Genomic DNA, 15,633 nt, shown 5'->3' with positions numbered 1-15,633 from the left:
GCCAGCCGTAGCTGGAGCGGAGGCTGCTGAGAGGGTAATATGCGCGCGGGGGCGCAGTGGGGACTGTGAGGTGCAGGGGACCAGAGGGGGGTGTGTGTTGCGGGCGGGGGTTGCTCAGTCTCCTGGTAGCACTGACCCTCTCTCGCCGCCATAGGATGCTGCATTGCTCTGTGAATCAGAGGTGCATGAGCAGGAGCGCAAGGTCTGCCCCGATGTGCTGTACCGGGCTGGGCGGACCCTCAGTCGGCAAGAGACATACACACCTCGACTCATCCTTATGGACTTGAAAGGTAGGGGTGGGGGGCTGCTGCACCCCGGGGGGGGGAGTGTGAGTGAAACCCTGATGCTAGTGGTCCGTGGGAGGTACGTGCAAAGGATCTTGCCCCAGTGGGGAGAGCATCCCACCAACAGTGCTTTGCTGACCCTCCACCCCCACCTTGTGGTGCTAGACGCATCACTTCATCCCACTCTCTGTGCAGGCGCATGATGCCTGGTGGTGCCAGCCTCAAACTTCTGTGGGGTGGGGTTCATCTAGAGTGGAGAATATGGTGCGATTTCTTACTGTCTTTAGTCCCAAGTACTGCAAACCTTGACAATATACTAAGCAGCAGCTTCAGTGACCTGTTCTCTTATGCAGGAAGCCTGAACTCTCTGAAACAAGAGGGATGTTTATATGGGGACATGAAAATAGACACCTCGGTAGCATGGTGAGTGTTACCATTTGTTCTTACATCCTCTTAGCTGGAGAGGTTATGCTGCTGCAACAATGTGGGTCATGTGCCTCCTGCCCTTCTTCTCTGAAGCCTGCACTTAGACCTAGATGGACCGCAGCTGTTGGTCTTTCCCCAGCTGCTAGTTCTTAGACGCATTGTTCTCTCTCTGCCATATCATGCTGTGCTCTAAAATGGACAGCAGCTCAGTGAGAGATTTGTAGCTGTGCCTTTGTAGTGGCCTGGAAGCACCAGTGAATGCACTGTATTGTAATGGTGCTACTTGGTCAGCTGCAGGGCTTAGCTCAGTCACTGCACAGCTGCTTTCAGGTGTTGTGGCTGTACTAAATAACCATAAAAGTTAGGTTTCAGAGCGGTAGCCATGTTAGTCTGTATCAGCAAAAACAACGAGAAGTCCTTGTGGCACCTTAGAGACTAAAAAACTTATTTGGGCATAAGCTTTCATAGGCTAAAAAGTTAAGTGCCAAAGACATGTTAGGTGCTATCCTGGGTCCCCTCCAATCTGGCTTCTCCCCTTTCCCTAACAACTGCTCTCATTAAGGTTTCTAATGCCTTTTTGTGCTTTCAAGGCTTTTTACTCAGTCCTCATCTTTCTGAAGCTTCCAGCTGCTTTTGGTTCTGATCATAGAATATCAGGGTTAGGAGGGACCTCAGGAGGCCATCTCGTCCACCCCCCTGCTCAAAGCAGGACCAATCCCCAACTAAATCATGCCAGCCAGGGCTTTGTCAAGCCTGACCTTAAAAACCTCTAAGGAAGGAGATTCCACCACCTCCCTAGGCAACGTCCAGTGGCTTCATCACCCTCCTAGTGGAAAAAGTTTTTTTCTATATACCAACCTAAATCTCCCCCTGCAACTTGAGACCATTGCTCCTGGTTCTGTTGTCATCTACACTGAGAACAGTCTAGATCCCACCTCGTTGAACCCTTTCAGGTAGTTTCAAAGTAGCCTATCAAATCCTCTCATTCTTCTCTTCTGCAGACTAAACATCCCAGTAATCTCAGCCTCTCCTCAAGAAGTAGTGCTCCAGCCCCCTATCAGTTTTGTTGCCCACTCTGGACCACAGAACTAAGTTTGTTCTTTCTTAGATTGTAAATTCTTCTTTGGGAAGAGATTGTGATTCTGTTTGTATGAAAATGATCTAGTATGTTAGCATGATACTGGAATGCAAGATAATTATCGTAAATCTAATTCTCCTGCTGCATGGCCGAGGTCATGATTAACATTTTGAGCCTCTCGTTTCTCACCTGAAACTGTCCCCGCAAGTGGTTCACTGCTCAAACTGAAGTCCTCTCTAGTTTGTGAAAGTTTCCCCTCTTGCTCCCTCTCTTGCCATGACCTGGGCCTATAATAAAAGAAGTTAAAAGAAACTGACAAACAGCGACCTCTTTTCGTAAATCCAGGACTAGAAAAGACAGTTACTCAGCTTTGTAACTGTTGTTTCTTCGAGATGTGGTTGCTCACATCCAGTTCTTCAGTTAGGTGTGCCATGCTCCATGCAAAACGTTGTTGAAGATTTTTTACCCTGCAACTCGGTGGTCGCTGGGAGGGCTAAGTGTACCCTGCCAACCCAACCGCCGCCTCCTTCTTACCGCTACCTCTGACAGTGGGAAGGGGGCGAGTTTGGAATGGATAGGAAGGCAACACATCTTTGAAGAACAACAGTTACAGAAGGTGAAGTACATCTTTCTTCTTGCTCATATCCATCCAGTTAGGTGATTCCAAGCCTTCCTAGGCGGTTAAGGTCCCGGAGTGGAGAGTGGCAGAAATGCAAAACTGCTGAGACCAAATGTTGCATCATCTCTAGACTGTTGAGCCAGAGCATAAGGCGAAGCAAAGGTGTGGACGAGGACCAGGTAGCTGCGCACATATTTCCTGGATTGGTACGTGAGCAGGAGGCACAGATGCAGCCTGAGCCCTGGTTAGAATGTGCAGTGAGATGGCCCGAGGGAACATGAGGCCAAGTCATAAGCAAGTGGCAGATGCATGCCGTACCACAAGAGGAAGATCCTCCGGGAGGAGCCAGGTAGTCACCTCATTTGGTCTGCCACGCAACAAAGAGTTGGGGCGATTTACGAAAGGGCTTTGTCCGTTCGATATAAAATGCGAGCGCCCTACAGACATCTAGGGAGTGCAGTTGTTGTTTCCCGGTGATGAGTGCGGGTTCGGGAAAACCGCAGAAGGAAGATGTCCCTGATTGGTATGAAAGGCGATACCGACTTTAGGGAGGCAAGGCTGGATGTGTCGGCGAACTGCACTTTTGTCCTTGTGAAAGACTGTGTACGGTGGGTCACTGTGAGTGCCCGAAGCGTCGCAGACTCGTCTGCCTGGAATGGCTTACGAGGAAAAACTGTTTCCAGGACAGAATATAGAGCGGAGCAAGTTGCTAACGCTCGAATGGTAGAGACGTAATGTCTGTTAAGACTAGAACTGAGGTCCAGGTAGGGCAGGGCTGCGTATTGGGGGTATAGGAGCGATCCAAGCCCTTAAGGAACCTGGAAACCAAGCATTGAAAACACGGAGCGGCACCTTTCTCCTGGGTGGAAGGTAGAAATGGCCGCAAGCGCACCCTCAACTGATGATACTGCTAGGCCCTGCCTTGTTTGAGAGACCAGACAGGTAGTCCAAGATGTGGGGATCGAGACCGTCGATGGAGTAACTTCTTCTCGATTTGCGTTTTGCACCAGCAGCGAGAAACGCTTCCATCTTGGCCAGGTATGTAGACTGAGTGAGAGATTTCTGCTACCAGGAAGTACTTGTTGGCACTGAGGCAGAGCAACATAACTCTGACTGGGTTAACCACGCAGGAACTATGCCGTGTGGTGAAGGGACTGCAGGTCTGGGTGGTGAAGCCGCTGTGTCCTGAGTTATGAAGTCTGGATGACGAAGGCAGAGGTGATGGGTTGGCTATGCGACAGGCTCGAGCAAAATGGTGTAGCCAGTGTTGCCTGGGCCAACGCAGGGCGATCATGATCAGGCAAGCTCTGTCTGCGAGCTTTAGTAGGACCTTGTGAACCAACGGGAATGGTGGAAAGGCGTAAGTAGATGCTCTTCCACGGAATACAGGAAGGCGTCGAGATCAAAACCCTGGGAGAGACCTGAGGAGCAGTACCTCTGGCATTTCCTGTTCTCGCGGGAAGCAAAGGAGGTTTATCGTGGGGTAATCCCATTCCGGAGACAGAATGGATAATGTCCGGAGAATCGACCACATCGTGAAGACAGGAAGGATCTGCTGAGTTTGATTGCCAGAGTGTTTCCCGCACTCCTGGGAAGAAAAGGACGCTACAGGTCTATTGAGTGGGGCTCTGCAACAAAGTCCCAAGTTGGATTGTGTCCCTCCTGTTGTTTTTGTAGTAATGGCCATTGTGTTGTCTGTAACCCACTAGAGACACTGGCCCTGTAGGTGTTCTGGAACGCCTGGCTGCCAGACAGACTGCTCTCAGTTCTCGGACATTTTATGTGTAAGCAGCTCTGAGACGACCAAGGCCTGAGTGCAAAGTGTCTGAGAATGAGCACAGCTGAGAGATGACGGTCCATCCGTCAGGGGACATGGAGGGCGGTGGCGATTTGGAACGGCAGTCCTGCACACACCAGGGAGGCGTCAGCCACCGTCGAGGGGCCTAGGATGCTCGGGGGAATGGTGACTACCATATTATGGTGTCCTTGCCTGGGCAGTCAAACGAGGCGAGCCAAGTTTGAAGGGGAACGCAGACGTAGTCTGTTTTGGCTTGGGCACTGAACGTGCAGGCAGCCATGTGACCGGGAGGGCGAGACAAGTGGTGAGCCAAAGTTGTCGGGAAAGTTTTGAAAGGCTTGTATAATTGATGCTCTTGCTGAAACGGGGTCGTAGTAACTGGCTTTGCGAGATTGAGTCCAGGATGGCCCCAATGAACGCATTGCTTTGCGTAGGCCACTAAGTAAATTTCTCTAGGTTGATCATCAGGCCTAGTCGCATGAAGAGGTCTTGATGACGCCTCATGACTGGGACTTGGGCCTCGGAGGTCTCGCCGAATGATCCAGTCGTCGATTGTACGGAAGACAATGTATTCGATGACGACGGGGGAGGGCAGCGATACAGCCATGCACTTCGTGAATATCGAGGGGGCTGTAGAGAGGCCAAACGGAAGGACCATAAACTGAAATACTGATGAGACCACAAACCCGGAGGTACCGTCTGTGCGCAGGGTAAATGGCAATTGGAAATATGCGTCCTTCATGTCGAGGGCAGCGTACCAGTTCTCGGGACAAAGATGGGATGATTGGTCCTCAGGGAATCACCATGTGGAACTTCACTTTTTCCCATGAACTGTTCAGTTCTCGCAGGTTCCAGGATAGGCCTGAGGCCTCCTTTCGCCTTGGGGATTGGAATACCGGGAATCAAACCCCTGCCCCTTAAGTCTCAGTACCTCCTCTATAACTCCCATGGCAAGGAGCGTCCGTCTCTGCATTAAAAGGATGGCTTCATCGAGAAGGGGTCCCTGACAAGGGACAAGGAAGGGGGCTGGGAGGGCAGGAGTGAAATAAACTGGAGTGGTATCCGAATCTAAAACCGTGCGTAGGACCCAACACGAGTTTATATGGTCCACGCAGGGAGGAAAGGGGAAAGGCGGTTGTAAAACTGACAAGATCTGGAGACAATGTACACCGCCCTCCTGGACACCTCAAGAAGTTCAGTTTGGAATCCCACGTTGACTTGGAGACGTTTATTCTGATCCCTTGAGGCCAGAAGTGTCGTCGCAGAGTTGCCTCGACCTCGCCTCCTGCCAAAGTCCTGTCTTGGTCTAGGCGGGGGGTAAGGGCGTTGAGGTTGGGTGCAGAAGGATCTTCGTTGAGTCTGTGGTGTATGCATCCCGAGCGAACGCATAATCACCCAATTATCTTTCAGACTCTGTAGCCTAGGGTCCGTCTTCTTGGAGAAAAGACCCTGGCCATCGAATGGCAAGTCTTGGATAGTGTGCTGAAGTTCAGGTGGCAGGCCTGACACCTGAAGCCATGATATACGCCTCATGGCATTCCAGAAGTCACAGTTCTGGCTGCCGAATCGGCAGCGTCCAGCAAGGCCTGGAGAGAAGTTCTTGCCACCTTCTTTCCTTCCTCCAGTAGTGCCTTAAATTCCTGGCGGGAGTTTTGCGGGACCAGCTCTGTGAATTTCCCTACCGCCTCCCAGGTGTTGTAATTATACCTGCTAAGTAGGGCTTGCTGGTTCGCCACCCTGAGTTGGAGGTCCCCCGCGGAGTAGATTTTACGGCCCAACAAATCCATGCGCCTAGCCTCCTTAGATTTTGGGGGAGGGGCTTGCTGGCCATGGCGCTCCCATTCATTTATGGACTGTACGACCAGTGAGCGAGGAGGAGGGTGCACGTATAAGTACTCGTACCCCTTAGAGGGCACCATCTACTTCTGTTCCACTCCTCTGGCTGTGGGCGGAATAGATGCCAGGGATTGCCAGACAGTATCTGCCTTAGCTTGAATCGATCGAATGAACGGTAAGGCCACTCAAGTTGTTGCATCTGCTGACAGTATATCTACCACGAGCTCCTCAACCTCCGGAACCTCCTCCACCTGGAGGTTTATATTCAGGGCGACGCGCGCCTCAGGAGGTCCTGGTGTGCCCTGAGGTCAATTGGAGGCAGGCCCAATGAGGATGTCCCTGCTATCGCTTCATCCGGGGAAGAGGAAGACGAAAGGCCCGGGACGAGTGGGTCCTGTATGGTCTCCTGATCATGGGGGACGTCAGGGACTGGTGGGACCTGAGGGTCCAGTGCGTGGATGGAAGCTTCCTCTGTACCCGCAGGAGGGGGGCGGCTGACAGTGGCTTCTGGCACCCTATGTTCCGATGGAACGGAGCGTGATGTCACTGCGGGTCCACCTTGGGCTTGGTGATATGCCCAAGGTGTCCAGAAGGACCACTGATGAGGTCCCTGATCTGGGCCGTGGGTCTCTTGAAAGACTCGGCTGTGTGTATCCGAATCATGGTCGTGTGCGTAGGAGGCACTGTCCGCACGTGATGATACTGATGTATGGCGAGACGGCCACAGAGGAGCTGAAACCACTTGGGAAGGGTCTCTGCGTCTGGTTGATCCGTCTCCACGCGACACCGGAGAACGGTACCAGGCGCCATACCGGTACCGGGAATGAGACGAGGACCTGCAACCGGAGTGGTGCCGGGAGGTCGACCAGAACCTCGAAGCTTTACGTCGAGAGCGGCTGCGAGAGGTGCCGTGCCATGAACAGTGCCAGGAGCTGGATCGGTGCCAAGAGTATTGGGTTGGCAAGCGCAATCTTGAATGGTGCCACGAGTACGACCGGTACCGAGATGGAGAGTGGTACCGGGACTGCAAGTGGCGTAGGGACCGGGATTGGTGATGGGACCGAGAACGCCGGCGGGACCTCGATTGTGTCGGGTGCCTTTCAGCGGTGCCGAGCGAGGATGGTCTCAGCAGGGCAGGCTTGCCTACTGATCGGATAACCTGCACCGGCGGTGCCGGGGGTTGAGGCAGCGCAGGGTCTGTCAGGGCAATCAGCTCCCTTGCCGTAGAGAATGTCTCTACCATGGAGGGAACAATAAGCTCAACCACGGCACGTGCTGGGGAGCTGTCAGGCACCAAACTCGATGGCTCTTGCGAGACCGGAATCAACGGCGCTGAAGTTGTCGGTGCCAGGCGGTCCGACTTAGGCGGGTGCTCTGACTGCGACGTAGGCACGGGCGTCACAGGAGTCTTGTGCCTCTTGACCTGCGGGGGGAGAGAGCCGTGCTGGGCAGGTTTCTGGGCCAGCGACAGTTGGTGCCGAGAGGCCTTCGTGGTGCCGGTGCGCTCCAGTGCTGAAGATCCACTTCTCCCCGGTGCGGACTGTCCGGCGCTTGGTGCCGAGGGCGGAGGAGTAAGGGCTGCCTCCATCAGGAGCTGTTTGAGACGAAAGTCCTGCTCCTTTTTCATCCGCGGCTTGAAGGCCTTGCAGATGTGGCACTTGTCTGCAAGGTGGGATTCCCCCAGGCACTTAAGGCAGGAGTCATGAGGCTCTCCTGTTGGCATCGGCTTGCGACAAGCCGAGCAGGGTTTGAAACCCGGTGAACCAAGCATGGTTTTCCCGGGTGAGGGGAAAGGGCTAATCCCCAACCCCTCTTAACTCTATACAATAACTACGTTAAAGAACTAATAAAACTAAGTAGAAATATAGAAAATTGAACTATATACACAATAACGATGAAAGAACTATGACCTGTTCCAACGACTGACACGGGCAGTAAGAAGGAACTGAAGGGCAGTTGGGTCGGCAGGGGTATATATCCGGCGCCATGGTGGCACCACTCCAGGGGGTGCCCAGCCGACCCACCGAGTGTTGCTAGGGTAAAAATCTTCCGATGAACATGCATGCGGCGCGCACACCTAACTGGAATGGATATGAGCAATCACTCGAAGAACAGAAGAATTTTCTGCTGATCTTGTAGCTTAGAAGGAATCATCTCCTCTGGGTAGGTTATTCTTAGAATTGTCCACTAGGTGGTTTCTTGCATCGTTTCCTGAAACGTGCAGTGTTGGCTATTGTAATTAATTAGGAATTACCATAACAGATCAATGTTCTTATCACAACTCAAGAGCCAGGTTGTATTTAGTGAGCTAGATACTAGACTATAAGCTCTTTGGGGTGGGATGACTGTCTTGCTACATGCATGTAGAGTGCCAAGTGCAACCTTGTTCTCTGAGGCCTCTTTATGCTCCTGTAGGACAAATAATGAGATTTATTTTTCAGGCAGGGTAATCTGATGGCTCATCAAGACGACCCTCCTGCAAAGAACCTTTTTCTACAGGACCTCAGCAAACTGGAGGTGAGAAGCCAGAACTCAAGGTGTAGAGACTCAGTGGGTTTGATTTGTATCCTAGAATCAGAGATGCTAAATTAACAGGGTTTTGTTTTTGGCAACAGACTTTGTTAGATATTGTTGTTGGTAGGTTTTGGTGTCTAGAACTTTCTACTCCCTCTAACCCACATACAAACTTGGCCAGATCCTGTTGATCTGCCTGCTTTTTTTTTTTTTTTTTGTAAAAGAACTTGTGGTTGGAATTATTTCCTTCTTAAACCTTCCTAAGGCCTTTCTGAACATAAGACCAGCAGAGCAGCTGACTTCTCCATGTCTCCAGTGGCAATGCCCAAGGGCAGAGAGACTGAGAAGCTGCAGTAAAGGCAGGACTGTAGGTTCTGGATTTAGTTATTGGTGATGGATGTAGGAGGGAAAGCTGTCCTTGCACAAACTGTGTGAAAAAAGTACAACCGTAAATGAACCAGAGACAGCCATTGGAATTGCACCAACAATGGTTTGGTTTTGTTTGGTTTTTTTCTCCATTCAAGAGCTGTGAAAGGGTCTTTTCTCTAATGTTGAGCTGTCTGTTCAAATCGAAAGTCTCCTGTTTTGATGTGAGAAAAATGGATGAAACATTGTCCAAATAACACATCTCTGTAGCTTGGCAGTAGTTTTACAAATTCAGGCTGAATATCTATCATTGGTGTCCTTGATTAAGACTGCATTCCTCCCCTAGTGCCCTGCAGCATGCGTTATACTAGTTGTTGCCTGCATCACAGTACTGCTGTTTGTGTGAATCACTTTGCGGTCATTCCGAATAAAATTACTAGAGAAATGAATGAAACTTTATGAACTGTACAGCATAATATAGAAGCCCAGATGTAGAACAATGTTCAGAGCCCCATCCCACTACATTGCCCTGCTACCCATCTACAAGTGAGGCAAAGCCATAGTAAAACTTGTCTCTGGGGCTTTTTGTTGCAGGGAGGCATGTCCTCTGATGGAGACTTCAGTCCCAGAGCTCTTCCTCTCAGTAAAGGTGTGTATGTCTTCCATGCCTGTCTGTCTAGGTCAAAGATCACAGAAATAGAGAATTGTAAAGCGAATGAAATGGGGAAGGGACATCACTGCAGTCAATCAAGAGATTAATTTTGATTAAAGAACATAAGAAAGGCCATTCTAGGTCAAACCAAAGGTCCATCTAGCCCAATATCCTGTCTCCCAACAGTGGCCAATGCCAGGGACTTCAGAGGGAATGAACAGAACAGGTAATAATCAAATGATCCATCCTTGTTGCCCATTCCCAACTTCTGGCAAAACCGAGGCTAATAGCCATGGATGAACTTATCCTCCATAAATTTATCTAGGTTTTTTTAAATCCAGTTATAGTCTTGGCCTTCACAACAGCCTCTGCTAAAGAGTTCCACAGGTTGACAGTGCGTGATGGGAAGAAATTCTTCGTTTTAAACCCGTTGCCTATTAATTTCATTTGGTGACCTGTAGTTCTTGTGTTATGAGGAGTAAATAACACTTTATTTACTCTTCTCCACACCTGTCATGATTTTATAGACCTCTATCATATCCCCCATTAATCGTCTCTTTTCCAAACTGAAAAGTCCCAGTCTTATTAATCTCTCTTATTTTAAGTCCAAATTCATCATACTCCATCCTGTGGCTGCTTTCCTCCATTGGTTCGTTTTGTATGCTAGTATTGAGCTCCAAAGCACTCTATTTAACACAAAGTATAATTTTACACACAGGTAGTAGTCTTATCACAATGCTATTCTGTTGCTATGAGTCTGTGACAGGCAGGGGCTTGCGATAATGACATGGTGTGAAGGGCAAAGGAAATAAGTGTGGGACTAGGTTAGTTGCTTACCAAGAGAATTATGGGTAAAGTACTGGGAGCTTGGTTTAAAATCAAAAACACTTTAGCAGAGAGCTTTGTGATCCCCACTGTCTGGGTTATTAGAAGCTGAGTGTTGGAAGGACCCTCTGACCTGAACCTTTATCTGTAAATCTTCTTGCAGATGTATCTCAGCTCCCTACACAGTTGCATGTTTCCCAAAAGGGTCACCAGTTGGAAGGCAGTGTGCGGGTTTGGTCTGATTACCTCCGAGTGCGTCTGCATCCTAGAAGCATCTTCATGATACATCAGTACAACGATGATGGGTATGTTTATTTCACTTCAAATGCAAACTGAGGCAAAGTGGTAGCTGCAGGAAGGGGCACAGCTGCTGACTGCAATTTAGGGATCAGCCTAATTGGATACGTGCTAAAAGACACAAAAAGAGGGAGCAGAGTTAAATGCTCACCTTGTCCCTTCTGTTAGGGAGTCCAGTCAACTCGAAGCCTTTGGACAAGGTGAAAGCCTCCTGCATGACCCCACTTACCTAGAGGAGCTGGAAGATAGATTGCACTTCTACGTGGAAGAGTGTGATTATCTGCAGGTACATGGGGTTACATTAACCTGACCTGGTTGGGGAATTCTGCCAATTTGAATTTCTAGCAAAAGTTCAATACTATTTGCCCCTTTCGGTATAGGGTTTTCAGATTCTCTGCGACTTGAACAATGGATTTTCTGGAGTTGGAGCTAAGGTGACAGAACTTCTCCATGATGAGTATTCAGGGAGAGGAATCCTGACATGGGGATTGACTCCAGTCATTGATAATGTTGGGGTAAGTGTGCAGTGGGAAAAGAGAGACTGCCTGATCTCCTGACATTAGTGCACACATTCTGACTCAGACTGCTTCCTGTAAACTCGATATTGAGAAGGAAGAGGATTGATCAAAAGAGCATCTCAGTGCAGTGGGTACTGCAACAGTAGCTGCCCTTCTGTCTGCCTGGCATAGCACTTTTACTTCCAAAGGAACCTAAGGCCAGGGCAGATTAACTGGGTGGCATTATGTTTAATTGCTATGCAGAGCTGTGTGGATTTTTTTGGCATCTTTTGTCTGTAGGTGTCCTGGAAGGATTTTTACAGGCTGATGAACACAGTCCTGGGAATTGTCCATCTCTCCAGTCACAGCTCACTCTTTTGCCCACTGTCACTCAATGGAAGTCTGGGACTCAAACCAGAAGCCCCTGTTACACTCCCATATGTACATTATGATGTGAGTATACACTGTCACTGACTGTGCAGACAGACTGGAAGCTTTTGGGAACTCTTTGTCTGGAAAGGCCAGACCACACTAGTGTATATATTCTGTATTGTCAGAACTTTGTGCAAGAAGGGCTAAATCCTCCCATGCTGAAAAATCAAGCTATGCTCTATATAGAGGGAAAGTCTAAATAATAGTTTGTCTTGGGGAACCTGCTTAATCCTATCCCTAACCTTTGAAGTTGATTACATAACTCCATCACTGCATATTTCCTCAATTTTAAACCTACAGCCCCCTTAGTTCTGGTCTGTCCAGTGACTGTGGTGATCTGTTTAATAACCCTTAGATTACTCACAGGCCTGAATTATTTACCTGCTGTTTTCTGCTCTCACATGAGCCTACGTTTCAATTACCTGTGCTGCCATTTACTGCACTCTTCATTTTAACTCTGGGTTATGGCCCTTTACAACATTAGTTGTAATAATTGTAGGTTGCTGAATTGTTTCACACACTTACGTTGTGTTGTAGGTAGAGCCCTGCATAGATACAAAATTTGTATACACACATGATCGGCAAGCATAGTCTGCAGATATAAAGCGGGTAGCCACAGATTTGCACGGCTTTAGTTACAGGACTAAGATGGATTCATTCACATAATTGAATTCAGTTTGCAGAGTCTCGACTCTTGTTTAACTGGTTCAGTCCAAGGCTGGAGCTAATGCATATGGGTGACTGCACAGGAAATCTAAACTGGTGCAAAGTTGTAATTGGAGGCCGACACTGGCTCATTGCACTTTGATTTAATCAGCTTCTTACAATGCTAGCTGAATTGCAGAAAGCTTAAAACTTTGTAGATTCTAGGACGTGGTCTCAGTGACCTGAGCCCCCAATGGGAATGCCCAGCAGAACATATGGGCTGACTATAACACTAAAATTGTGTCATTGGAGAAATTACTAATGAGGTGATCAGCAATAGCATTTTTTTTATTAACAGATTTCTAATGAATGAATGTCAACAAGTTATTCAGGCTTTAAAATGTAACATCAGTTTGTGTCCTCTGGGCTGTTTTCTCTGAAACTGCTTTAGTTGGTTTGGTTAAGGAACTGAACAATCTGAAATTCAGTCTCAAACGACCTTTTCCTCCTGTAACGTTGCTGTGGTTTAATTGTTATTCTGTAGGCCTCTCTAAACTTTCATAGCAGTGCAATCTTGGCAACAGCATTGGATACCTTCAGTGCTCCATACAGACTCCGTTCCTCCCAGTTCTCCATGGTACAGCTTGCTGATGCATTTAACAGCTCTGGGAGAAAGGTAGTGTTCTTCTAAGAAAATCATTATCATTCAGCCCTTCCAGCCTCATTGGTGTAAGATAGAAGTAATATGGTGAATGTGTTACTATAGCTGCTCTGTTTCATACCTCTCACTGGCAGAATCTTTCCTCTTGCCTATAAATTGAGCCTCTGTGCATGTGGATGTTATAACATGCTGCATCAATGTCTGCTGGTAGTTTTGGATACAGATCTTTTGCATGAGTCCCTCCTGATCCCCAGATAAAGCTAAGCTCAAATTATTACAAACATTTCTATTGGCCTGTTCTCCCTCTGGCTCTCAGGTTGTGGCTGCAGGAGCTGCTGTGCCCTTTCCTATAGCATATGGTCAATCTCTCCCAGATGCTTTGTGCAGCTACCAGCTTGCAGTGCCATGGACACCATTGTCTTCATGTGGGGAGCAAAAGGACAGCTGCTGTTTTGCTCAGTCTGTTGTGCTGAGAGGAATTGGCAAAGAAAATCATATCAGGTAAGAGAAACAGCTAGATCAAATACTTGTCTTTCAGAGCTGGCCCCTAGCCATAGTGATCTCTGACAATAGGGGCTTCTTAAGGGAGGGACTATAGCCTTTAAATCCTTACTCATCCAAAAGAACTGAAGCAGGTAACCTTTCGGATATGTGGAAGGCCTGCTTTGCCTGTCAGGTGGTGTCAGTAAGGGAGAATCTCTTGTTACTGAGAATTACAGTACCCTTGCATTGTTCTAGTACATGCTGCTGGTTTTAGATCAGTATAGAACCATTGCTGGCTCCCTATAGCTCAGCCACAGGTACCAGCATCTCAATTCAGGCACTCCTATAATATGCATTTACTTGTTTTTCTTTGCAGTAATCTTCCTCCAGGGTCACAACCCAAGTCTGCCCTCCATGTTTGTGAAACTGGAGAGGAGGTTCTGGGAAGCTACTTACGTTCTCGGTGCCCAGGGACATTCAGGTTGGTGATATGCTCTGACTAGCCAGCTTGGGGGATGGGTCACTGACTGCTAATTATGAAACTTCTATAGTGAATTTTGGATAATTCTTCCTCACTTTGTTTCATTGGCAGCACCTCATATTTGCTTCAGGGCCCATGTAAAGTGTTAGCCCCATACCCCCAATTTTTCTCTGCTCTTCTAAACAAGCAAGGTTTCCTCCTGGACAAGCTTCCCAGCTGTGCAACAGGTAAGATACTCTCACACACCTTATGTGACAAACTGCTCAGTACCATACAGCTGCATCAAACAGCTGTGAGGAAGGAGTTAATGCTTGTTTTAAAGAAAAGCTTAGAAACTAAGAGTATATTAACCAACAGCTGGAAAATAGCTAGCTTGAGTAGAGCCCAGTGCATGCTAATGACATTGTCCTATAGGCTCTCTCAAGACCCCTGTCCCTAGTAGAATGGGAAGGGGACATGGTGACATACTCTGAATGTAATGACAGATGATTCAGTGAAGATGTTTTTTCCGCAGCAGTTGAAAGCATTCCTGTCCTAACAGCACTACAGTCATCACCTACTCTACACAGTGCTCTCTACAGTTTATATAAGGAGCTGCACCGAGTGGATGTACGGCGCTGGGCTAGCTTTTTCTCTGCAGGCATTGAACTTTATGATTTTCAGGAGGCTCTACATGAGCTAAGAACGCTGTCCCAATGCTATAAAACAAGCTCTGAGTTGGATGAATCTGAGGATGAAGCAGACTCAGACTAACTCTACTTCCTATCACTTTAGGAAGAAGAGAAACTTTAAAGTCAGTGCCCTAGTTCAACATTTTTTTTTTAAGAATAAAATGTTACTGCAAATTAAGTGACAGTTGTGCTCCATCTTGTTACACAGAGAGAGAGGGTGGCATTAGACACCTGTAATTCAAGCATGGAACTTGCCCATTCACAGCAGCAGTGTCCATCATTTATCACAACAGAATAGTTATGCTTTAAAATGAGACTGAACAATAACCATAGATCATTTCAGCTTATAGTCTTTCCCACTCAAATTTTATAAATTTGATTACTTTTTTATATCTGGAAAGCATTTACTTCAAGGCTGAAAACAGGACACAGCTTATGATACAATAATTACAAGTTTTTTACTGCTGTATCTGCAATAAATCACTAGGATGTTCAATTTAAATCTACTACACAGAGAGGCAGGGCCTAGCCCCAATGGAGTCTTTATAAACTTTCCTCTTTTAGTCATGCAGATCATATTTGCAGAATGAAAAGCTGTCAGGGTAAAATTATCCTACTAATTTTGTGTCAAACATTAGACCTGTAGAAATGAAATGTAGTTGATTACATATGTAGCAAGATTATCCCAAAAAGTAAGGTGCCATTTTAAGTTACAGTCCTGTGCAAATATTCCTGCCTCTAGGTACTAGCCAGTTTGTTGGTAATGACCTCACAAGTGTAGTTTAGTCATCCTGTTCTTCTTCAGAGAGGAGCAGATCCTTATCTGACAGCTGGTCAGTATTGCTGGTGCTTGTTGCATCTTCCTCATCCTCAGAGCTTCCATCATAGGATGTATGGAAGAGCCTCATCAATTCCCTGAACCGGTGGGACACCTGACCATAGAGAGAGAGTTGAGAGTAAATGGTTCATGCACTGGGGTCTGTAGGTCCCACTCATCCATAACACCAAGATTAGACCCACTGTGAAAGCAGAAGCATTTAACACGCTCTAATCCCATCAAAGGAGAAA

The 15,633-nt window shown here is 47.8% G+C and overlaps 2 protein-coding genes across 11 annotated transcripts in view; one reads left to right on the top strand and one right to left on the bottom strand.

Annotated features, from left to right (window-relative positions):
- Nucleotides 1–14,687, top strand: MSTO1 (misato mitochondrial distribution and morphology regulator 1). Of its 3 annotated transcripts, XM_032767173.2 has the most exons (13): nucleotides 1–290; nucleotides 638–707; nucleotides 8,483–8,558; nucleotides 9,516–9,570; nucleotides 10,562–10,703; nucleotides 10,864–10,981; nucleotides 11,076–11,210; nucleotides 11,493–11,645; nucleotides 12,814–12,945; nucleotides 13,247–13,431; nucleotides 13,790–13,894; nucleotides 14,006–14,121; nucleotides 14,409–14,687. In XM_032767173.2, the coding sequence occupies exons 1-13, from the start codon at nucleotides 278–280 to the stop codon at nucleotides 14,645–14,647; spliced, it is 1,539 nt and encodes a 512-aa protein (XP_032623064.1). In that variant the 5' UTR covers nucleotides 1–277; the 3' UTR covers nucleotides 14,648–14,687. The 3 variants fall into 3 exon arrangements, with proteins under 3 accessions (XP_032623064.1, XP_032623067.1, XP_032623068.1); XM_032767176.2 differs by lacking the exon at nucleotides 14,006–14,121 and having other exon boundaries at nucleotides 179–290; nucleotides 14,409–14,501; XM_032767177.1 differs by lacking the exons at nucleotides 1–290; nucleotides 638–707; nucleotides 9,516–9,570 and having other exon boundaries at nucleotides 8,492–8,558.
- Nucleotides 14,688–15,006: 319 nt separating this feature from the next.
- LOC116817251 (GON-4-like protein) overlaps nucleotides 15,007–15,633 on the bottom strand; it is a 46,306-nt gene continuing 45,679 nt past the window's right edge. For all 8 annotated transcript variants that reach the window (XM_032767168.2, XM_075070986.1, XM_032767167.2 and 5 more), the window contains one exon: nucleotides 15,007–15,497. In XM_032767168.2, the coding sequence (XP_032623059.1) occupies nucleotides 15,348–15,497 (150 nt within the window). In that variant the 3' untranslated portion in view covers nucleotides 15,007–15,347. The remainder of the gene's footprint in view (nucleotides 15,498–15,633) is intronic.

This window comes from Chelonoidis abingdonii, chromosome 11 (genome assembly GCF_003597395.2).
Source record: "Chelonoidis abingdonii isolate Lonesome George chromosome 11, CheloAbing_2.0, whole genome shotgun sequence".
NCBI classification, from domain to species: domain Eukaryota; kingdom Metazoa; phylum Chordata; order Testudines; family Testudinidae; genus Chelonoidis; species Chelonoidis abingdonii.
Note: the sequence above shows the minus strand (reverse complement) of the source record. Positions and strands in the feature narration are given on the sequence as shown.

Coding starts and splice junctions, on each gene's coding strand:
- MSTO1 (XM_032767173.2), top strand. Junction 708..8,482: donor ATAGACACCTCGGTAGCATG/GTGAGTGTTACC, acceptor TTTATTTTTCAG/GCAGGGTAATCTGATGGCTC. Junction 11,211..11,492: donor CAGTCATTGATAATGTTGGG/GTAAGTGTGCAG, acceptor TTTTGTCTGTAG/GTGTCCTGGAAGGATTTTTA.